Genomic DNA, 23,092 nt, shown 5'->3' on the forward strand with positions numbered 1-23,092 from the left:
TAAGCCCTTTGGACTTCACAGTGCAAACCTTCTGCTGTGTGAACAGGGCAACTGAGGCCCAGAAAGATGTGGCTTGTGTAAGGTCACACTGAACTAGACATCAGACCCAATCCTCTGGCTTCTCGAGACTCTGTTCCCAGCACCATGGTCCTCATACCATCCAGACCCTGCCCCAGGCGAGGCCAGGCACCCTCCCTTGCTCACCCAAGGCCTCACTCACCCACTCCTCCAGGGGCCGGGCACATGCAGGTTTCTCTGGCAGTGGCCTTTCACTGCAGAGCAGAGGCAGCTGTCCTGGCACCTTCCTGAGCCCTGGTGCCACGTGGGGTGGCAGAGCAGACAGTTTTGTGCCCAGTGGTTCCAAGGTGGGGGCCTCCTGGGTGCCAGGCACCCGACCGCCAAAGAGAAGGCTGCCTCCAAGACGGGAAATGGGCCTGCTCCCCGCCTGCCACTCGGGCCCCAGCTCTGGGTGGGGGCCCTTGGCATCTGCTACGTGTTTCTTCATCATCTCCAGAGGAGAACTAGAGGCCTGGGGGGACCTGGCAGGGCGAGAGGCCCAGGAGGAGCTGGGCCTGGAGCTCTCCTGCCTACGCTGGAGCTTCTCATCATCGCTTAAGTAAGGATTCTCTGGTTCTTCCTCCTCTTCTTCCTCCTCCTCCTCTTTCTCTTCTCGTGTGGGCACCTCTTGGGGGCCGGGTCCCAGCACGCATGGTCCAGGCTGGTCCTCCTCGATGGCGGGCAACGTGGCGTACATGGCCAGGTAGGAAGAGCGGGGGGCTCGTGGCAGCCGGTGAGTACGGAGAATCTCCGGGGGCTCCATGCTCCGCAGAGTATCCAGAAAAATCTCCAGGTCAGCAGCCAGGGCCACCTCCTCCTCCTTGGCTGTCTCTGGGAGCGTCTTGCCCTCAATGGCGTCAGGGACAAGCTGCGACTCTAGACTGGCCTCTGCCCCCATCCGTACTGGGGCAGGAAGGCCTCCCGGGCTGGGGGACAACTTGCCCACGGAGGAGGGGGCAGGGAGAACAGCAGTGTCCTGGACAATCACTTTCTGGGTGGAAAACGGAGCAGCAGAAGCACCAGGACCCTGGATACCCTCCTTTTGGGTTGGAGATGAGATGGGGCTCACTGCAGAGCCGCCAACAACCTCACCCTGCTGGGGGGATAGGAGAGTAGAAGCAGTCAGGCCTCGAACAGCCTCATCCTTGATGAGAGGAGCAAGGCCGCCTTCTATACTCTGGACAGCCTCTCTTTGGGAGCTAGGGCTGCCTTCTGGGGCCTGGACAACCTTGGCTGGCTTGGGGGATGAGGTGACAGGAGCACTGCGACCCTGCACAACCTCTTTCTGGGCGGGGGGTGGGTCAGCCAGAACACCAGGGCCCTGTGCTCTCTCTTTCTGGGTAAAGGAGAAAATAGTGACGTCTTCAGAGTCCTGAACAAACTTATTCCTTGGGGGGGACGAAGCAGAAAGCCCTCCTGAGCTGGGGACAGCCTTCCTCCTTGTGGAAGGTGGAGCAAGAGGCTGTCCAGGGACTGTAACAACAACCTCGGTCTTCACCGCGGGCGGGATGGTGACAGCAGAGGGATCTGTGAGTCCTTCCCTCTTTACAGAGGGCAGCGCCTGGGGTCCCCTGGGCTTGCCACTGAGCTGGGTCCTGGGGTGAGCAGGCACCACAGGCTGCTCTGGAGGATGGACTGGGCCCAGGGAGGGGGGATGGGCCTGGTGTCTGGGAGAGGAAGGTAATGGTGCCCGGTCCTGAGAAGTCTGGAGAGGGAGCTGGGTGGAGCGGGGGGCTCCCTGCACCCTTGGGACCTCAGAGGCTCTGGCCTCTGGGGCTCTGCTCTGGTCTGGGTCTGGGTGAGCTGCAGGGACGTCCAGGTTCTGAGGTGGGTGTACATCCTCTGGGACGCGTGCAGGGGCCAGAGCAGATCTGTCCTTTGGCTCTGCCATCCCCGTGTCAGGCAGCTGCCCCAAGGCTGCCCCCACCGTGCTGCCCAGACCCGGACTCCTTGGCACCACAGCCGTGGGCCTGGGAAGCCGGCTGGCAGGTAGGCTACGCTCGCCAGGCACAAGGCTACTAATCAGCTCCCGGGCTTGACTGCGGCTAGGTGAGCCCTCAGCTTGCGGGCTCACCACCACCGCCCGTGCGGCGCGAGCAACATTGCGGCCCCGTGGCAGGGCCTCGCCCGAGAGCACTGGCCCCACAGTCACAGAGCTGTTCACCCGTCGCTCCACATGCCCTCCCACCACCACGGTGGTCTGCACAGTGCGTGTCACCCGCCGTTCCTCGAGGCTCCGGGGGCTCCCACTGATGAGACTTACACCCGGGTGGGGGCTTGGCTCGCGGGGCCCAGGCAGGGGCACCAAAATCTCAGTCCTGGCCACGGCTCCCCGGCTTGCTGGCTCAGTCCTGGGCTCCTGGGGACTGCCATCGCCCTGGCCTACGGCCTCCTTCAGCCTTCCCACTGGCCTTTTCTCCTTGGGGGCTAGTATGTACTTCTTGGAAAAGATGGGCCCATGGCTCTGGAAGCTCCTGGAGTCAGCCTCATCCCGGGGTCCCTGGCAATTTTTCGTTGTTTCTTCCCGTGCTGCAAAACCATTGACTTCCTCTCGGCCGTGGCTGTACTCAAGCGTCTCCTCCGGGGGGGCTTCTAGCCGGGCCCCCGACACCAGGGACACCTTGTGAAAACGGTGTCTCATCTCTTCCTGGGCAGGGGGCCGCCGCCACATCAGCGTGGCACTCACCACTGGAGCCTCAGCCTGAGCTGGGGGCCCACCTGCCTCCTCCATGTTGGGCCCCAGCAACCTGTCCTGAGGCGTCCTTGGCTCACTGTAGTCCAGCTGCCTGCAGATGGTGCCAGGAAGAAGAGAGACAGAGTCAGGGGGTGGTGAGAGTGATTCTCGGCAGGACAGAGGCACCACCCCTGCCAAGCCCGGGCTCAGTAACCCCAGGCAAGTCATTTGACTTTTTGGGTCTTTGTTTCTTCATCTGTAAAATGGGTGTGATACTCCCAGCTCTCCCACTATCTCCCCACTTTCAGATGGTCCCCAATGCCAGGGGTTCTTCAAGGGGTGCACTTGAGGCCTGAGCCTAAAGGAGAGAGAAGGGAGACAGCAAAAAAGCATATGGGGCAGACTCACTGGTCTATGGAAGGGGCTGCGACTCTGCCCAAGGAGCCCTGGGTCTAGTCCTCCAAGGAGCCAAAAACTAGAAAACCAGGCAACTGTTTTGATCCTGTTCCTGACCATTATAAGGGAAGGGAAGGAAAAGTGGGCTGTGACCTCAGGCAAAGCTGAGCTTCCCCTGACCCTATTGCTTACTAGCTGGGTGATCTTGGGCCGGCTGCTTCTCCCCTTCGAGCTTCAGGGTCCCCAGCCACAAAACTGGAACGGTAAGGATATGTTTCATAGTTATTGTCCGGCTCCAGAAGAGAAAAAGAATGAAAAGTCGCTTAAAAATGAAACCGCTGGGGCACCTGGGTGGCTCAGTCAGCTGAGCGTCTGACTTCAGCTCAGGTCACGATCTCGTGGCTCGTGAGTTCGAGCCCTGCATCGGGCTCTGCACTGACAGCGCGGAGCCTGCTTTGGATCCTCTGTCTTCCTCTCTCTCTCTGCCCCTCCCCAGCTCATACTCTCTCTTTCTCTCTCAAAAATAAGTAAACATTAAAAAATAAAAAGGAAACCACTGGCGCACAGATTTCCCACGGTCGCCTCGGAGAACCGTGACCAAATGTTAGCAGGCGTGCACACGTGTGTACCGGCAAGAGCATGTTGGTGACAGCTGTCCGAGCCTAAGTGCACATCTGAGTGCATCTGTGGGCCTGAACGAAGCCCAGCAGGACACAGCACTTTGGATTTGAATGTATTTTCCCTCAATTTTCTCCTCTGGGATTATTTGTGCAGATGAAGAAACTGAGGGTCAGAGAAGAGGAGCAGCGGGCCCAGGGTGACGGAGATGCTGAGTCGCCAGGCTGCGGTTAGAAATCACGTCTGAGGGGCGCCTGGGTGGCTCAGTCGGTTGAGCGGCCGACTTCGGCTCAGGTCATGATTTCGCGGTCCGTGAGTTCGAGCCCCGCGTCGGGCTCTGTGGTGACAGCTCAGAGCCTGGAGCCTGCTTCGGATTCTGTCTCCCTCTCTCTCTGCTATCTCCTCCCATCTCCTCTCCTGCTCTGTCTCTCTCTGTCTCAAAAATAAATAAACATTAAAAGAATAGTAATAGTGATAATAACAGCCATGTGTTGAGGGCTTACTCTGGGCCAGGCTTGCTAGCTGCTTTATGTTCATTGTCCTACTGAATCTTCAAAAGAATCTCACGCATTTGATGCCTCAAAGAATAACTTATAAACAAACATTCCCATTTTGCAGAAGAGGACAAAAAAAGGCTCAGGGAGGTTAAGAAACTCGCCCAGACTCTGCGCTGTCAGCGCAGAACCCGCTTGAGATTCTCCCTCTCTCTCTGCCCCTCCCCTGCTTGCACTCTCTCTGTCTTTCTCAAAAAGAAAAAAGAAAAGAAAAGAAACTTGCCCAGAACCACACAGCGGCAGAGGCAAGACTGAACCCCAACTCTATATGCTTAGCCACCAAACCAAACTCCTTAATGTAATTATCTGGTGAACGGAGACCCTGGTTTGGAGGTTTACTTTTTTTTTGTTTTATTAAATTTTTTAAACATTTATTCATTTTTGAGAGAGAGAGAGAGAGAGACAGAGAGAGAGACAGAGAGATAGCATGAATGGGAAAGGGGCAGAGAGAGAGGGAGACACAGAATCCGAAGCAGGCTCCAGGCCCTGAGCTGTCAGCACAGAGCCCGTGGGCTCGAATTCACGGACCGCGAGATCATGACCTGAGCCGAAGAAGTTCGACGCTCAACGCTCAACCGACTGAGCCACCCAGGCGCCCCTGGAGGTTTACTTTTAAAGGGAACCACAGTAGTCCTGGAGGGACCACCCAGCCCCCACCCCAACTTCCAAGCTGCACTGACCAAGACAGTCTTATTGTCAGATCTCAAGGACCCAAGAGGTCAGGCCTTTCATCCTTAGCCTCAGGGCCAGCCTGTCTTTAAGGCCACTCCTCCTATCCATGAGGCAGCCCCTGGGGGCCATTATAAGAGAAGCTAAGGCCAGAAATGCACCTATGCCCCCAACTTCCCTCCCCCATTTCTATCTTCTTCCCTCCTGAGAGCCTGGTGGAACCCAGAACTTTGATCCTGTTCTGTGGCCCTCACAGTGACTCAGGTTTTATGAGGAGCAGAGATGAAAGGGGTTGAGGCCCAGGGAAGCCTGCTTGACTCCAGAACCATGGAAGCTACGAGTGGCCCTGGAACAGCCTTGTGAATGGGAAAGGTAGGGGGCTGACATGAATCCCCAATCCTTTCCTCAGACCAGAATTCCTGAGAGCAGGACACAACCAGACGCCTGAGGCCCTAGATCACAGCCCTTGGCTGAGGCCCTGGCCTCCTCCTGTCCTCACTAAGGGGTCCCTTTTCTTCCATCAGAACCCTGTCTGCTTGCTGGGACTCCTGACAAGGAGCTCACCTTTTCGCTGAGCCCTGCACTGAGTCTCCTCTTAATTTCTGAGAAAATAGTAAGTATGATTTCAGTGAGATTCCCTACCCCCGAGGGCATTGATAGTAAGTGGCAGAGCCTGGGTTTTAAGTCATTGATCGATTGATTGATTGATTCATTCATTCATTCATCCAATGCTAACAGTTTTAGGTGATGTGCTAGGCCCTGCTTTGGTGTACCCAAAAGAGGCATCCTAGGAGTCCAGGGATCAAAGAACTCCATTTAAAAACAGGAACCACATTTGGAAGGCCCCATTGGTTTTGGCAAAGCAACAGAAGAAGAGCTTCAAAGGAAGCCACTGGTCATCAGATCAGACACTGTAAATGACCTGCCAGCAAGTAGGATTCCACGCCTTTCTCAAGCCAGCCCAGCCCGTGAGCAACACCCCTGCCAGTCACTCATTCCATAAACATGTGCTCATCGCCTTCTGCCTGCACATTTCTAGGATACAGAGGTCACCATTTGACAGTTGACCTGTCCCATCCCTGGACAGTCATGACTGCTAAAGTGTTCTTCAAACTCTGCTGGAAATCTGCCTGCCCATAGCTGCCCCCTTTCATCCTTGCTCTGAAGACACCCCCCGATGACCCAGGATGCCCTTTCTAGGCTAGCAGAAGTCCTCATTCCCACAGCCATCTCTTTTTCAGGGGCCCAGACCAACATGGACCTGTTGGCTGGGTGACTGTGACCTCCAAGCGAGGTGTGTGGGGCAGGAAAAGGGAGAGGCTGAGGAGGGGGTGGGGGGAGTGTGGGAAAGAGCCTCATCTAACCCAACAAGTCCTGGATTCTCCCCGCTTACCTGTGAGTCACCCCCAAACTAGGCCAAACCAGTCCACAGGCCCACAGGCCCACAAACACACGCTGCGTCACACAGGCACACACTGACACACAGTCACTAGCACGGACCCACCGAGTCACACAGGCACAAAGACAGACCGGGACGCTTACACGGACCCACACGGTCAGACACAGAGTCAGAGTTACAGACACTCAGAGACACAGCGGACATGCAGGTCACACACGCACGGAAACACACAGACACAATGACACACGTGCCTGTTCACAAGACACACAGGCCACTCACAGCCGTCCCCCTCCTCCTCCTCGTGAAATTTGCCTGCACTTGAACACAGACACACACATGGACGCACACGTATCTTACACATTCCCACTTACAGCCCCAACTGTGTCGCGCCTCCCCCCTGCCCCAATATCTGCCAATCCTGGCCCAGATATGCTTCCCCAGAAAGGGGACATAGAAGGAGGCTATCCCTGGAGGTCTGCTTCCTGCTTCTGCACCCGAGCCTTAGCCTCTGGTCAGAGTCTGTCATTAGCTACCTAGTCCCCAAATAGCCAGGAAGTGGCAGATAGAGCCCAGGTCCCCTCAGCTGAACCTACTGCTTCTTCCTTCTCCTCTCCGAGGCCTGCCTCCGCTGCCTACCTTCCCTCTCTCTGCAGCCCTTCTCTCCCAGCTGGGGCACCGGAGCAGGTCTCTGAGCAAGCCTGGGTCCACCTCTCCCTCTTCCTTGCCACAGGACGAGGTACCCCAACTCCTGCCCAGGGGCCTGGGCATTCCTGCTGCTGCCAAATCCACCTCCGCGAGGTCCCTGTAAACCCTCTACGGCAACCTCATTCGACCCTCTGCTGTCTGCACAGGACCAGCGAAGCCTCCGGGAGAGGCAGGATAAAGCAGTGGTTAGAGCACAGGCATCCGGGTTCAAATTCTGACCCCTTTGCTTTCTAGTTGACTTTGGGCAAGTGATGTAACCTCTCTGAGCCTTAGCGTCCCTATTGTAATGGGGGCGGTGAGCAACTTTAGTCCTACTTCATGGGGCTATTTGAGGACTGAAACGAATTATGCTTAGAAAACAAGCCACAAATAATAGCCACCACCATCATCACTAGGAACTTTTCAGAGCCCGGTTTGAGGCCTGGCGGCCCTAGAGATGTCACCCCCTCCTCAGTGAGTTTTAGGGGACCCACCCTTCTAGCTCTGGGCCTACCAGGCAGATTTAGGAGAGTCATTTCAATACAAATAAAAACCAAGGCTTGGGAGCCTTGCGCTGTTCCTGTGGTAGCCACCCCAGAGCCAGGTAGGGTAATTATGCTGCGACCGAGGCGTTAGTAACAAGCATCCCTGCTATTTGGACAGCCCGACTCCTGGAGTTCAAAGCATGTCCTGTGTCCACCTCCTCCTTCCTCACTACCTCCTTCCAGCTACCAAATCTACTCAACAACTCAAGACCCAGAGAGGTTAAGCAGCCTGCCCCCGGACACCCAGCGCTTAGGCTGGGTGCCCATTTGCGGGCTGGGTCTGAGGTCTCCTAAACAGCACCAGGGAGTGAGTGGTGGGTGTTGCTGAGGAGGTGACCCTCCCCCATCCCTTCTATGACAGGCTATCCCCCTCCGCAGGTGGACAGAGGAGGAGAGCGGCAGTCCTTCCTGGAGGCAGCCTGTGGGTGAGGGGAGGGAGAGGAGGGCAGAGCTGGGGTCGGGAGGAGATGGTGGAGTCAGCTCATGCTCAGGGTACTGAATGAATGAGCCTTGAATTGGAAAAGCCCAGAGATCAGAGACGCGAGAGCGGGGCAGCCAGGCCGGTTTCCCCTCCTGTTGTCGCCCCGTGTGGGGACTGACCTGTACTCACCGTCTGTGTGGGGATCTAGGTGTCCAGTGGGCCCGGAGCTCCTGCTGCTGGGCTGTGATCTCCTGATGCGGTGGGGTTCTTGGCCGGGGTTCCTGGGGCAGGTCTGTCAGGCACCCCGTGATGGGGCGGGGCCCCTGGGGAGGCTCCCGCCAGCCCCTGGATTCCTCAGGGCCGCAGGGGTGGAGAGCTGGTTGGGCCGGTTTAGGCTCCTCGTGCTCCTCCCCAGGTGCCTGCCCATGGCCCTGTAGGGTGATAGTGATGTGGTAGCGGGTCCTCCTGGCAGAGGGACTCCGGTGCAGGGTCTGGGCTGGATGTGGCAGCGTCGGCCCTGCTGGCACAGGCTCGCCCTTTGCCCCCTGGGCCGTGGGGAAGGATGCTGGGCGGGGCAACAGGTCTTCCAGGCTGCCGTGTGGCTCAGGCCTCAGAGGAACGTCTGGAGCAGTGTAGGGGGGTTGCAGGCAAGCGCAGCCTGAGGTTCCTTGTTCCAAACACCCAGGAGCAGCAGCGGGCACGAGGGCCAAGTCTCGAGCAGTCTCTGCTGCCAGCGCCAGGCTCTCCGGTCCCACGGAGGCACAGTTGGCCAGGTCAGAAGCACTGCCCACAGCTGGCCTCTGTAGGCGCCCCAGGGGTTGAGTGGTTCCCCCTGAGCTGTGTCGTCTCTTCCAAAGCCAGGAACCACAGCTCCCTGCCTGAAGGTCCCATTCTGAGCAGCTCTGGGATTGGGCCTGGGGGAAAGCAGAGACAGGGGTCCGGCAACAGCACTTTCTCCTGTCCCCCCCAAGCGCCTCTGAACACTCTTGACTGCCCTCCTTGGCACAGGAGAAGCTGAGCAGAGGTGCCGTAAGGCCCGTGAGAACTAGACCAAAGGGCAGAGCTCTGGGAAGGCCCACGGCATTTAACTCACCCCCTCCCATTCTACATATGAGGAAAGTGAGGCCCAGAGAGGACACTGACTTGACTAAAGTCACTCAGTGAGGGCCCAACTCTCAGGCCGACTGCTGCCTTCCCAGGCATCCACAGGCCTCTGGCCCTGTGGCACCAGCTGCTCTGGGGATTAGGGGCTGCATGGGCATGCGTGCTACAAGTGCCTGTGGCCTCTGCCTGCTTCGGGCTTCCAGACAGCTCGCAGCCCCCTCCCCAGTACCCTCACAGCCTGAGATTTCCAAACACGCTGGGCGCAGAGGTGCACCTGGGCCGTGGGGAAGCCAGGGAAGGTGGTTCCCCCGAAAGTGGGGCAAACCTAACCTCCATCTGCTGTCTTCCTCTGGGGCCCAGCTGGGCCGTGGGAATGAGAAGACGGGGCCAGGGATCCCAGATCCATATGGACACTGCTCCCCAAACCACCAATTTTCAGGGACAGGCTTGTGTCCTTGGCAACAGAGGAGCCACGTCTGGGGTCAAAATTCCTCCTAGCAGCGGCCCTTGATCCCAAATATCTCAATTTACTCATCTATGAAATAGATTCAGTCTCTCTTTCCTCAGGGGCTAAATACCTCAAGAGGGTACAGTGGTTAATGTAGGGGCCTGCAGCGAGGCAACCCGGGCTCAGATCCCAGCTCTGGTACTTCCTGGCACACTCTCAGTGTCCCCGTGTGTAAAATGGGTGTGATAATAACAGTACTTGCTTCCTGCGAGTGCTGTGAAGACTGTAGGAGATAAGCCGTGCAGGGTAACCAGCACATAATGAGTACTCAATTAAATGCTAGTTATTACTAATGGCATTCAGGACCACAGACACATGGCTGCTTGAGCCACCTCCAGAGAAGGCTATTTGCTTCTCTAAAGGAAGGACACCCCGTCACTGTTCAAGCCATGGCTCGGGTCCCCACTGAAGATGGGGATACTGTGGCCAGAGGGTTAAACCACTGGCCCAGCTTTACCCCCTGGGGAGCCATGCCAGGAAGGCTGGGGCCAAAGATGAGACAAGGTCAAGCTAGAGGAGGGAGGGTGGAGGAGGGGGTCCTGGGAATAGGCACTGGCCCTCAGCGCCTCCCCCAAGGGCCTGAGCATTACTAAGCTTATGCTTCCAGAACACCTAGTGCCTCATGCTGGATGTTTTACATGTTTACTTTCTTTCTCACAACACCTCTGAGCTGCATTATTGTCCCCATTTTGCAGATAGGGAAACTGAAGTTCAGAGGTGGGGGAGGGGGGGCATCTACTCAGGGTCACACAGTGAATCAGTGGCAGAGGGAGGATGAGAGAACTCCGGGTTCTCAGGGCCTGCCCAGCTCCTCCCCAAGCTTCTGGCCCTCCTCCTCTCCCACCCTTTCAGATTCTTTCTTACCTTGAGGCTGACATTGTTGGTGCTGCCCAGGCCCTGGGCCAGGTCAGGGCAGCTCTGGCCACCCCAGGGCCTAGGAAGGAAGCAAAGGGAAGGGAGTGAAGTAGCTTCCTCCTCTCCCACCCCTAGACTGGACCTTCGGGTCCTTCCCCACTTCTCTCAGGGCACACAGGCAGGCTGAGCTCCTGAAACCTTGTGAGTGGGGCAAGGTCTATGCAGCAGCCTCCTCTCTGCTCCCTCCCCCAGCTGGGTACTCCCAAAGAGAGAGAAAGAGACAAGGATAAGCTTGAGGCAAAAATGAGGACTAGGTCTGTAGCAGGGTCAGAATATAGAAGCAGGACAGCACCTCAATAATTCGAAAGCTTGCCATTTGTGGAGGCCCTCCCCATGCCATGCCAGGCTTAGCCTTAGGTATGGTGCTCATATGATCTTCTTCGAGCCTCACAATAATCCTAGAAGGTGGATATTGTGTCCATAGTTTTTCAGTAAGGAAACTGAAGTCCAGAAAGGTGAAGTGACTTGCCTGGAGTCACACAGCTAGTGACCCTTGGAGTTAAGACACTAGGACCGTCCCACTCCAAAAGCTGGTTAGACATCACAGCGCTAATGGGGGCAAGATGGGGAAGTGCCTTGACTGCCTCCTCCATGCACCTTGCGCCCAACTCCAGGCAATCAGCAGGGATCAGAGGCCTGTGCCTTGGTGCCGGAGTCCTATTCCCACGTCTGGTGAGAACCAACTCCAAGTGCATGCATGGGATGTATCATCACGCTGGCCCACGAGCATGTGCAGTCCCTCCCCTGTCCTCCCAACCCCTGACTCACCTGCATGCCAACCCTGCCTCCTCTCAAGTGGGGAAAGGGAGGGGCAGTGCCACCTGGGCCTATAGGGCAGGTTCCTGCCATACAGGGTAATGGGAGAGGGTGTGTCTTCCAAGTGGGGGCGGGCAGGGCAGTGTCAGGGTGTGGGTACTTCCCCCCCCCCCCCACCCGCCCCGGGGCATCCAGGCTTCCAGGCTTTCAGGGTGGCTAGGCCCTCCCCTCCCCTCTCTCTTTGGTGTGGAAGAACAGTACAACCCCTCCTCTCACTCTGCCCCCATCACGCTCCCACCCCTCCCAGAGGGGCCAAAGACAGCTCTGTCATGATAAGATCAGAACAAATTGCTGCATAACTCCGTAGATACACAATACCCCGTGCCTGAGAGCACATTCCTAGCTCTTTTCCGATTCCACTGTGAGCTGCTGGGATCCTCTTCAGTGTCCTCCCCCCCAGCCATTCAGCTTTGCCGTCCAGAGCCTTTTCCCTTTCACTTAGACATTAGCCACCAGTGAATGGGCTCAGAGAGGAAGCAATTTGTTCAAGGTGACAAGCCCAGTGGCACCTAGGGTTAGGATGAGGCTCTGGCCCCCTGGCTTTGCAGTCCTGAAATCTCTCTAGCACATCCAGGGCTGTCAGGATGCAGGCTCTGGAGTCAGGCCGCTTAAGCCTGTAACCAGGCTCGGCCACTTCCCAGCTGTGTGACTGGGCAGGTGACTTCACCTCTCTGAACCTCCATTTCTATATCTGAATCACATGAAATACCTGCCTCGTAAGAGCTGCTGTGAGGATTAAACGAGATAATCCAGGTAGGGCATGAAAGGCAAATAAAGTTTATTGTTGTTCCAGTCTGGGACGACAGGGGAAATCCTTTCTGTGGCACATAAGGGCAAATGCAGTGCAGTTGGAGGCAATTCAGGTACCTGTCCTGCTCATGACAAAGGGAAGGAAGACCAGAGGTAAACTGGCCTGTGATGTGAGAATCAAAGTCCACAGGGGTGGGGGGAGCTACCGCATTTGCCTTTAAACTGTCTCAGGAGAGGAAATCACTGTCTGCAGGCCGCCTATCGCGTGTACGGAATTGCAAAAGTTGTTTTAAAGTTTTAAAAGAGCACAGATACTTTTATAAAGATCGTTTTCACATTCACGTATCCAAAATCTTAGTACACTGACACGTATATTTTTATGCTCCGAGACACTCATACAGGCTTATTTGAACATCCACTACGCGCTCACTCACACACGCGCGCACACACACACGCACACACACATCCCTAGGGCCCAGGGGAGCCCCTGCGGCCCTCCTCCATCCCCCTCACCTATGCCGAGCTCTGGCCTCCTCCGGGGTCCTCTTCCCCCTGCGCTTCCTCCCGAGCCCTAGCCCTGCCAAGCGGCGGGCCAGGCGTGCCCCCAGACCCCCGTGCCGCTCGGCCATGGCAAGGGCAAAGCCCCGGGCTTCGGGACACCAGACCGCTGCGGAGCCACGGGGGCCACCCGGATCCGCTTATTTGCAGGGAAACGCCTTCTCCGGCCCGCCCCCCGGAGCAAACAGCGGCCCCGCCCGCACTCGGGGCGGGCGGGGGACTGACCCAGATGCTACCCTTGGTGCAGGGCACGAGGTGCGCTTCGCAGGGGCCGCCCCCAACCCGGGCCGCTCCGCCAGAGCCTCGCCCACCCCCGCCCAGGCCATGCTCTCAGTCAGGTCCGCGCTACTTCTTCAGGCATGGGGAGGCGCCAGGGGTACACCGGGTGCTGGCAGCCCCCATGCTGGCCTTGCACGAGGTGGGCGGGGAAAGAGGGACCTAGGTCCTGCGGGGGTCAAGAGGCAGGGAGAAACGAGAGGTCTCTCCCCGCCCCCGAGAAGGAGGGGCTAGAACGCAGGGGCGGGATCAAGACCGGTGTGGGCTTGGTCTTGCGGAGTGGGTGGGGCCTAGCCCCGAGTGGTTGGCATTTGGCGCAGAGCCAAAGAGGTGACGAGGTGGGCTTAAACTCGGACCTTGATTACTGCGGGGAAGGCCAAAGGCCACCCCGCCATTGCCCTGACAAGAGGGGCTCCCCATAAGAGTTTTCTCTTGCGCTCCTGGGGAGCCTACAACACAGGGCGAATCTTGCCCAGTCCCTGGTGGGGAAGCCGCTCTCAAACCCACAGGGGTGCGAATGGAGGCCCCCTGCTGGAAGTTGGCCAGTTATTACTGGGGTTTTTTTAGTTTATTTAATTTATTTTCTTGATTTATATCCAAGTTAGTTAGCATATAGATCAACAATGATTTCAGGAGTAGATTCCTTAATGCCCCTCACCCATTTAGCCCATCCCCCCTCCCACAACCCCTCCAGTAGCCCTCTGTTTGTTCTCCATATTTAAGAGTCTCTTAAGTTTTGTCCCCCTCCCTGTTTCTATATTATTTTTGCTTCCCTTCCCTTATGCTCATCTGTTTTGTATCTTAAAGTCCTCATATGAGTGAAGTCATATATTTGCCTTTCTCTGACGAATTTCGCTTAGCCTGATACCCTCCAGTTCCATCCACGTAGTTGCAAATGGCAAGATTTCATTCTTTCTCATCGCTGAGTAATACTACATTGTATATATAAACCACATCTTCTTCATCCATTCATCAGCCAATGGACATCTGGGCTCTTTCCACACTTTGGCTATTGTTGACAGTGCTGCTATAAACATTGGGGTGCCCGTGCCCCTTCAAAACAGAGCACACCTGTATCCCTTGGATAAATACCTAGTAGTGCAATTGCTGGATCATAGGGTAGTTCTATTTTTAATTTTTTGAGGAACCTCCATATTGTTTTCCAGAGTGGCTGCACCAGTTTGCATTCCCATATTACTGTTTAATAACAGCTATTGGTATTTTCTTATAGTTTATTTATTTTGAGAGAGAGAGAGAGCACCCTCACATGAGTGGGGGGGGGGCACAGGGGGAGAGGGGGAGAGAATCCCAAGCAGGCTCTGTACTGGATCTCACAAATCGTGAGATCATGACCTGAGTCCAAATCAAGAGTCGGTGGATTCTTAGCCACTGAGTCACCCAGGCACCCCAATAATAGCTACTGTGTATTGTGATTAATAATCTTGCTTCTCAGGCAGTGCCCTTTCCCCACCTGTTGCTAACTCCCAAGTGGGGGGCAGAAGACCTTGCACATCTGAGGGCATCCTCTGGGACCGCAGAGAGAAAGGTCATCAGGAGGGTCCTAGCTCCTCAGGCTCTCTTTGCCAGTTCTTCCCTCCTTATACTCCTTGTAGAGCCTCTACCTCTCCCCTGAGCTCGCACCTCCTCAGCCCTTTGCCCTCTTTGGTGGCTGGTCCTGGCACACAGGGGGATATCTTGCTTCTGGGTCATGAGTAGACATCGACATCCTTGTGTTCTTGTCCCTCCACCCCACAGGGGGCTCAGCTCCTAGCAGGTGCAGAGGGAGGAGCTCACCCCGCCCCCTGACCGTGGCAGGGAATACCAGCTAAGGAGGCACAGTGGCTTCTTACGAACTGTGAGACAAGAAGGTGGTGGGAAGCAGCAGACGTGCATCTGGGCAGGTGCTGGAACATCTGTTCAGGAAAAAGAGCAGTGTGCCCCGTGCGTGGCAGCATAGTCTGCACCGTGCAGAGTCCTGGAAGGCCGAACTACCCACTGGCAAGCTGAGATTGGAGGGCCTCGTCCCAGACCGGGAGCAGGAGATGGCTGCCTGCCCCACCCCAGGGGAGAGCATCACAGAATCTCTGTGGCTGTGTCCCCTGACCTGGTGGATTGCGAAGTCTGACCAATACACAGTGGCTTCCCCCGCCACTGTTGAAACTCAGGAGGCCTCGACTTGCCGTAGAGAAATATCCTTTAATCGCTCTGCCCTGCCCCCTCCCCACGACAGTCCCAGCACCAGGGCTCAGGCTGGCTGCCCTTACTTGCCCCAGATGCCGAGGACCTCTTGACCTTTTCCGAATCCCAGCCCAGCTGCCTCTCTGATGACACCCCCACAAGACCTAGTGCTTCCCGGTGCCATCGGGCAAAGCAGGCAAGAGACGCCAGGGGCAGGTGGGTGTGAGCTAGGCCGCAGGGCCGGCGGGCATGCAGCCGCTGGTGCAGCTTCAGGTGAACGTGCCGGGTGAAGCGACTTGGGCAGACACTGCACCCGAAGGGCCGGGCCCCTGAATGCATCCGCAGATGGGTCTTGAGGTTGCTGGAGCTGCTGAAGCGCTTGTGGCACATCTGGTGGGAAGGGGCGCTGGTGTCAGCTCTGCCCACCTGGCTGGCTCAGGAGCTCTGCTCCCCTCCGCACCCCACCCACCCCCCCACTCCCCCCCCCCCCCCCGTAATGCAGGCCCGGAAGCTTTCCCCTGATGATTTCTCCCTGGGACCCACAGCGTCTGGCCCATTGGAGCCAGGCAGACCTGGGTTAGCATCCTGGTTCTTACTCCCTGTGTGACCTTGCATAGGTGACTTCTGTCTGAGCCTTCGTTTCCTTATTGGTAACACGTTACTGTAAACACCTAACCTCACAGGGATGATGGACTGAGCGAGATAATCACATAGGACCCTCGTGCGTGGGTCTACAGCTTTAGCGGGCGTAATTAACATTTACTGGGAGCTGCGGCATGCCAGGCGTTGGTCTCCCATCGTCTTCCCCAGGACCCTGGAGAAGCATGACTAAGTACCAGTATAGCTCCTATATTTCAGCGAGAGAGCGAGGCTCAGAGGAGGCGAGCCACTAGCCCAAGATCACACAACCAGCTGGAGGTAGAGCTGGAATTTGAACCCAAGTAGCCCAGACTTAGAACCTCTATATTTCTTTCACGACTGCCTCTGTAAAACGGGGGAAGCATTCCTGCTGTTCTGACTTCCCAAGGGCTGTGGTGAGTGTCAGAGAGAGGGAGCTAACACCAAGCTGGTGTTACCCGCAGTGCGTACTTTCACACGCTGGGCCTTTTACTTCTGCAGCAGCCCTGGGAAGTAGGTAATAGGTATTCACTCCCCAGCACCCCCAACTTCGTTCTTCTCCTCCCGTAGGCCTTCATCTCTATTCCTCACGCCAGGCCCAGGGAGTGAGCTCCCGTATCACATTCTGGCCCTTCCAGGCTGACTCGGGTCACTTTCACCTCCCTCCACCTCCCTCCCCACCTCCACCCTTGCCTCCAGTCCTGTCTCCACCTGCTCCGGGAGACTGGGGAATAGAGGCTACAGGTGCCATCCCTCCGGGGCCCTGGAACTACTCACCAGCCCCCAGGAGTACAGGGGAGGGGAAGTAGGGTCTCACCAGGCACTCGTGGGGCCGCTCCCCGGTATGCACCAACTGGTGCTTCTGCAGGTGGGCGAGCTGAGTGAAGCGCTTCTGGCACAGGGCACACTGGAAGGGGCGCTCCCCGCTGTGCACGCGCAGATGGACCTGAGCCAGGTGTGGGACAAATGCTGCCAACTGCCCAGACCCCTCCGGCAGGGTCTGGGATCCTGTCCCCACATCCCCACGGGACCCCTATTTAGCCCTGAGGCTTCTCAATCCCCTTGCTTCTCTATCACTGCCCCCAGGGCCCCTCTTGCCTTTCCCCAGGATACCCTCACTCTTTCTGCTGCCCTGCAGGAGGGGACATGACAGTGGTCAGAAGGCTAGGTAAGGCGGTGCGACTCAAAGTGTGGTCCACAGACCAGCAGCATCAGCACCATCTGGGAGCCTGTTAAAGATGCACGTTCTCATTAACTAACTAACAAACAAACAAACAAATAAATAATGAGGTGCCCGGGTGGCTCATTTGGTTAAGCCTCCGACTCTTGATCTTGGCTCAGGTCATGATCTCCCGGTTCGTTAGATCGAGCCCCGTGTCAGGCTCTGTGCTGACAGTGTGGATCCTGCTTGGGATTCTCTCTCTGGCTCTCTCTCTCTGCCCCTTCCCCACTCGTGCTCTCTCTCCCTTGTGTTCTCTCTCTCACAAAATAAATTTTTTATTTAAAGTTTTTTTTTTTTGTTTTGTTTTAACATTTATTTATTTTTGAGACAGAGAGAGATAGAGCATGAACGGGGGAGGGTCAGAGAGAGAGGGAGGCACAGAATCGGAAACAGGCTCCAGGCTCTGAGCTGTCAGCACAGAGCCCGACGCGGGGCTCGAACTCACATACCGCGAGATCGTGACCTGAGCCGAAGTCGGACGCTTAACCGACTGAGCCACCCAGGAGCCCCAATAAATTTTTTAAAAAATGCAGATTTTCAGGCCCTGCCCCAGGCCAGCTGACTGAAGATCCCTGGGGCTGGGACCTAGGAATCTGCATGTTTCCTAGCTCCCCGGGTGGTTTGAGGCTCATTAAAGTTTAAGCACCCATGCCCTGGGGACCCGGAAGCGTCCCTCCTCAACAACCATAACTTTTCCTCAACTTCAGTGCCGCCGACATGTGCGTAGATCCCCATCTCTGCTGATACACAGAGGTGTGCCCATGGGGTCCCCTCCGGGCGATGTGGATGATGGCCCCAACGGCACTGTGCTGCTTCATGGGGTCCCACGTGAAAAAAGCTGGTTGTCAGGTGGGTGGCCTGGGCTCACTAAAATTTATGCCCCCACCAGACCGTCAAACAAATAAACAAGAAGAGGCTTAACTGGGGATCCAGAAAGGGCTTTGCACTAGATGTTGAGAGGCTAATATCAAGGCCTAACTTCACCATTAAGTCGAAGTAACTTTGGGCAAAACTTTCCCTCAGTTTCCCCATGTTTGAGTGCAGCGGACGCTCTCACAGACTATCTCTTAGAGTGGAGAGGACTTTTGGCGGCCATTTTGTCATCTCCTCTCCACAAACGTGACACCGAGAGGCCAAAGGAAGCATCCCAGGTCACAGCCTAGAGGCTGCCCAGGAGTTGCTGTGGCTTTAAGGCCCTTGATTCTGGAAGCCGGATAGCACGGGGTCATTGAAGGATGCCGAGGGGAGCAGCGGAGCCCAAGACGCAGATACCTTGAGGTTGGAGAGCTGCCCGAAGTTCTTGCCACATACATTGCACTCGTACAGGATCTTGCCATTCTCTTTCCTCAGTGGGTAAGGCAGCACTGCGGTGCCTGTCCGGGAGCCCAGTGGGGTCCGCCTCGCTGGAGCCGCCCTGCCAGCACTCTTTTGCCCTGAGGAGTAGGTCCTGGCAGCTCCAGGGCCTGGATTCCAGGCCTGGAAAGGCTGGATCTGGCCAGAGGCTTGGGAGGCCCCTGGGTAAGGATACAGGGTCTCCCTCTGGGCCGTGGGGGGCCCAGGCTCATTGACACTCATCAGCAAGCTGGGCATAGCCATGATGGGGTGGGAGGGATCTGGGGGCTGCATGAAGAGGCGGGGGCATCGGACAGAAGGTAGGGCCCCATAGGTAAGCAGGTAAGGAGGAGGCAGGAGAAGTGGATATGCAGGACAGAAGGGGTGAAGGCAGAATGGGAGCGCTTTGGAGATGGGAGTGGGCAGCAGGCAGGACAGACAGGAGCAGAAAGCTAAGGGGCTGGGGCTCCTTCTGTTCTGCCGGGGGGGTGGGCAAGAGCTGCTGTGGGGACAGAAGGATGGGCAGCGGGCCCCCTCTCCAGCTCTTTCCCATTGGCTTCCCCTCTGGTCCCTGTTTGCAGAGTGCTTGGCCGTGAGTTTCTCGCCATCAGTGGAGCCTGCCTGCAGCCCTGGTGGCTGGAGCGCTGAGCGGGAAAAGGAAGACAGTGGTCAGGGCCCCACTACCTGGGGGAAAGCTCTGCTCCCCATCTAACCTGCCCTGCTCAGGCTGGGAAATCGCCGTAGCCTTGCAAGCCTGTTGGGTGACTTGGGCAGGCATTTCCCCTCCCTGGGCCTTCCTGGTCTGCACTTGGACTTGCCAACAAAAGGACCTAGTATGTCTGTGGTGCTCAACCATTTTAGGGAGAGAAGATGATCAGGAAGCCTACTAGAGGGGCGCTTGGGTGGCTCAGTCGGTTAAGCGTCTGACTTTGGCTGGGGTCATGATCTCAGTTCATGCGTTTGAGCTCCGTGTCGGGCTCTGTGCTGACAGCTCAGAGCCTGGAGCCTGCTTGGGATTCTGTGTCTCCCTCTCTCTCTGTCCCCCCCCCCCACTTCTGTCCCTGTCTCTCAAAAATGAATAAACATTAAAAACAAAAAAGAACCTTATTAGACATCCAAGTGGAGAAGCCAAGTAGGTAGTTGGATGAACTGGTTTGGAATTTGTTTGGTTGTTTGTTTATCTGTTTGGATTGGAGTTTATAGAAGAGAGGTCCAAGCTGAAGACATAAATCTGGGTGCCAGGGACCCCAAGCAGACCGCATTAGGACGACCCTTGATCTGCTGTGTCCAAAACGGTAGCCACTTGACTCATGTGATGACGTTTCAACTACTTAAAATAAGTACAATAAGAATTTGGTTCTTCATTCACACGAGCCACGTTTAAAAGGCTCAGTAGGTACGGTCGTAAACAGCACAAGTACGGATCATTTCCTTTCTTGCAGGAAAGAAGTAGCTGTCAAACAGCACTACTACCCTCCGTAAAGTGAACAGGAGAGGTGGGAAAGAAGAGAAGAGGTGAGACTAAAGGGTGGGGGAGGGGAGAGAAGAAGGCTTTGGACTGAGTTATGGAGCATGGGGATATTTAGGAGGTAGGCAGAGAAGAGTGAGGAAGGGAGACTGAGGCACAACAGCCAGGGAGGTGGGAGACATATAAGGTGAAATACTGAAAAGAAAAAAGGTCACAAAGTAGATGTCTGCTTGGATCCTCATTTATTCGCTCAGCCAACTTCGCTGACCTGTCGTTTCACTCTGTGCTCTGTGCTGGGGAAATAAGGGACCGGGCAGCACAGTCTGCCCTCCAGGAGGTTACAGTTGTGTGATGAAATGGTGCGTTACGGTGCAGCAAATCTAGAACATAGGTATAGTGACATCCTACTCCCATGGAAGAAGAAACTGGCCTCGGTGATGTGCCCAAGGTCACAGAGCCGGGAAGGGCAGAACCAGGACTCTATCCTCAGCTCTCTGGCTCCCGGTCAGTGCTCCTATCTCATAATGAAGACTCCTTTAGCTCAAACATTCTAGGCACAGGGCGCCATGCTCAGTCCCAGGACTTGGACTACCCCTACTCCAGGTCCCATGCTCATGCCTGAGAAAGCCACTGTCCATCTACCTCCTCTGGCTCAGGTGTCACCCTGAAAGCCCCGCCCCGCCCCAGGCCAGGACTCCAGGCCAAAATATGGAAGTAAAGCGTGCCTGAGGCTCCGTCCTCACCAGTGACACTGGGTCCCCTCCCTTTCCTGTCCTGAAATCTAAGAGTCCTCTCCCACCCGCTGCCCCCTTCATGGTGCAGCCCTCTGCCCTGGCTTACTTGTGCTCGAGGTGTCGCTTCTGAGACCTTGTGGGGCCATGCCCAGCGATGCCGGCTGCAGGGCACACAGGTATAGGTCCAGGCCCTGGGGACAGGTCAGCAAGGCAGACTTGGCTGGCGCCAGCGGCAAGGGGCACAGCCAGCTGGCACAAGATGAGCCATGGGCATCCACAGTGTCAGGAAGTGGCCTGCGAGCTGAGGAGACCTGGCAGACAGGGGGCAAGGGACTTGGGCATGGGAGACAGGGACACCTGTGTTCCTAGGATGGTCCCAGCTCCAGTTTGGCTTCCAAAAGAGGAGAAGCTAAGACCCACCCTGTATCATGTCTGTCACTCAAACGGCTTCCCCATCCTTCATTTGAAGATTTCCCCAAAGACTTTCGTACCCACCCCAGTACTGCCCTCCTCCTATCCTCTACAACCCCTCACTTAGCCCTGGTCTCTCTCCCTTCCTTCCTTCCTGACCCCTTTGGCCCCACTGTGTCTCAGACCATCTACTGTGTTTTGAATGGAGCCTAGATGAACTTGGAGAAAATCCTCATCGAAGACTGTAAACCCCACAAGATGGCCCTGAGCTTCCCTCCCGCTAAGGCCCAGGTCGTGGTCATACAGCCAAGCCTCCTGCAGGCGCTATGCTATCCCTTCTCACGCCCCACAGGAAAGGTCTGGCCCCTGGGGCATGGGAGAGGGTCTCTGGCACCCCCAGGGCACATCTCCATGATGTACCAGGCGGGGTAGGAGTGCTCAGGACCAGGGGCCAGTGGGAACCTGGTCCCTTCAGATTTCCCCTTCCCCCCCACTTCATCCTAATATCCTCTCCCTTTGTAAGCAGGCTGCCCTCAAAGATTGGGCTGGGATCCCTCCTTACCTGGTTGCCTTGGCAGAGCTGGAAGTCCAGGCTGGAGGACAGGGAGCTCCCTGTACTCCCCGGAGGCTGAGTCTTGTGGCAACAACCCAATTCTGGAGCAGACTCCCCCTTCATGCCCCTACTACCTGATGGGAAGACAGGTCAGTCACAGGTGAGCGGTGAAGGACCTCCACACAGGAGCCTGGCTTCTAGAGCTGGCCGTTCCACTACACCACCGTGTGACTTTGAGTCACTGCCCCTCCTGGCCTCAGTTTCCCTATCTGCAAAACACGAGGGTTGGACAGGCTGATGTCTAAGGACTCAGTACTGACATTTAGAAGCCAATGATGCTTTCTTGGTAGGTGCAGGAAGAAGATCGAATGGAGACAATCAGAGGTGAGGAGCTGAGCTGGCCTTATGCTCATCCCTGGGGAAGAGGACAGAGAGGAAGATCCTCATGGAAGGTACTTCTGAGTGAACTCAGAGATCATCGACGCGGCTTTTCTGGGCAGCAGAGGAAGCCCTAGGGTCCTGCTGCTCAGACTACCCAGGCTCAGCTCCCTCACCAGGGACAGTCTGAGAAAGCAGGCCAAGAGTCCCCTGGGTCCCCTGACTGGCCTGACGGGAAGATTCTCTGATTGCTCAGCTGTCCGCTTCTCTGCCTTCTTTTCACCGAAGGCCACACAGCACAGGGACCACCTCAGCTCAGCAAGTGTCTCAAGGCTCATTCCCCTTCTCCTCAGTGGCCACACTTCCCTCCTCCTCCAGTGCTCCTCGGACGCGGACCCTAGCACGTTCACTCGAGTGTCTCAGCCTGCCAAAGCACGGTCTCCTTTTTCCCTTCCCCCACTCCTCCCGACCCTGCCCAGCAGAGGCTTTTCACCTGCCTGCGTGAGCCTCTTCACCTGGTTCTGCAGAAGTTCCCTCTGAGGGATGCAGGGAGGTGGGCAGGCGGGCAGCTGCTGCCTGTGGTTGAGGCCCCAGTGAGTGTGACAGGAAGGTGCTTCATTTGAAGTTGCCACAAGTAGGAAGAAGGGGGCAGGCGGGGGGTGGGGGGTGCTGTGAGAGACCTGATGAGAGGGACCCACCCACCAGCCTTTACCTACCTGTGGCAACTCTACGGGACAATGTGCTGATTTGGGACCACTACAAACTGGGGTTCTGGAATATCAGTGTGTGAAGCTGGGGCGAGTGGGGTGGGGCTATGTGAGGCCAAGAGGGACACAGCAAGGCTCAACGGCTGAAGCTGGGGTCCTTCTGGAGACAGGGGCCTGGCCAAGATGGAACCGGGCAGTGATGATGACAGGGAGGACAGGGATGGTGGTGAAGGGACAGGGACAGTTATAGACATAGACCACAGCAGGCAACACGGAAGGATATGGAGTGGAGCAGAGAAGAGAAGGAATCTGATCTCATGGAGCAGAGGCCCCGGAGGCAGCAAATACACCCTCCTCTTTCTCGTCCCATCTCTGATGTGCTTCTCCTGAGAAATCCTTTCTCTTATCCCGATACTGAGCTGAGGCCCCAACAGGGGTAAGAGGTGATTCAGTGGCATAGCAAAATGCATATAAGGAATGGCTAGATATCAAAGGAGAAGCTCCATTGATTAGGAAGCAGTTTTTTAGGCCAAGCGGTTTCATTACT

The 23,092-nt window shown here is 56.4% G+C and overlaps 2 protein-coding genes across 3 annotated transcripts in view; both read right to left on the minus strand.

The window, feature by feature from the left end:
- Positions 1 to 12,746, minus strand: part of CRYBG2 (crystallin beta-gamma domain containing 2) — a 28,611-nt gene extending 15,865 nt beyond the window's left edge. For both annotated transcript variants that reach the window (XM_042996656.1, XM_042996655.1), the window contains exons 1-4: positions 12,624 to 12,746; positions 10,494 to 10,563; positions 8,207 to 8,931; positions 221 to 2,843 (exon numbers count right to left, since the gene is read on the minus strand). In XM_042996656.1, the coding sequence (XP_042852590.1) occupies positions 221 to 2,843; positions 8,207 to 8,931; positions 10,494 to 10,563; positions 12,624 to 12,739 (3,534 nt within the window). In that variant the 5' untranslated portion in view covers positions 12,740 to 12,746. The remainder of the gene's footprint in view (positions 1 to 220; positions 2,844 to 8,206; positions 8,932 to 10,493; positions 10,564 to 12,623) is intronic.
- Positions 12,747 to 14,791: 2,045 nt separating this feature from the next.
- On the minus strand, positions 14,792 to 22,564 carry ZNF683 (zinc finger protein 683). Its single transcript, XM_015535704.2, is given in 8 exon segments — positions 14,792 to 15,215; positions 15,217 to 15,512; positions 16,558 to 16,686; positions 18,235 to 18,938; positions 20,603 to 20,807; positions 21,470 to 21,594; positions 22,332 to 22,414; positions 22,555 to 22,564. Coding segments are annotated over 6 exon segments (1,731 nt in total). The 5' UTR covers positions 21,584 to 21,594; positions 22,332 to 22,414; positions 22,555 to 22,564; the 3' UTR covers positions 14,792 to 14,932.
- Positions 22,565 to 23,092: the final 528 nt, after the last annotated feature.

The sequence above is a fragment of the Panthera tigris genome, chromosome C1, assembly GCF_018350195.1.
Source record: "Panthera tigris isolate Pti1 chromosome C1, P.tigris_Pti1_mat1.1, whole genome shotgun sequence".
NCBI lineage: Eukaryota > Metazoa > Chordata > Mammalia > Carnivora > Felidae > Panthera > Panthera tigris.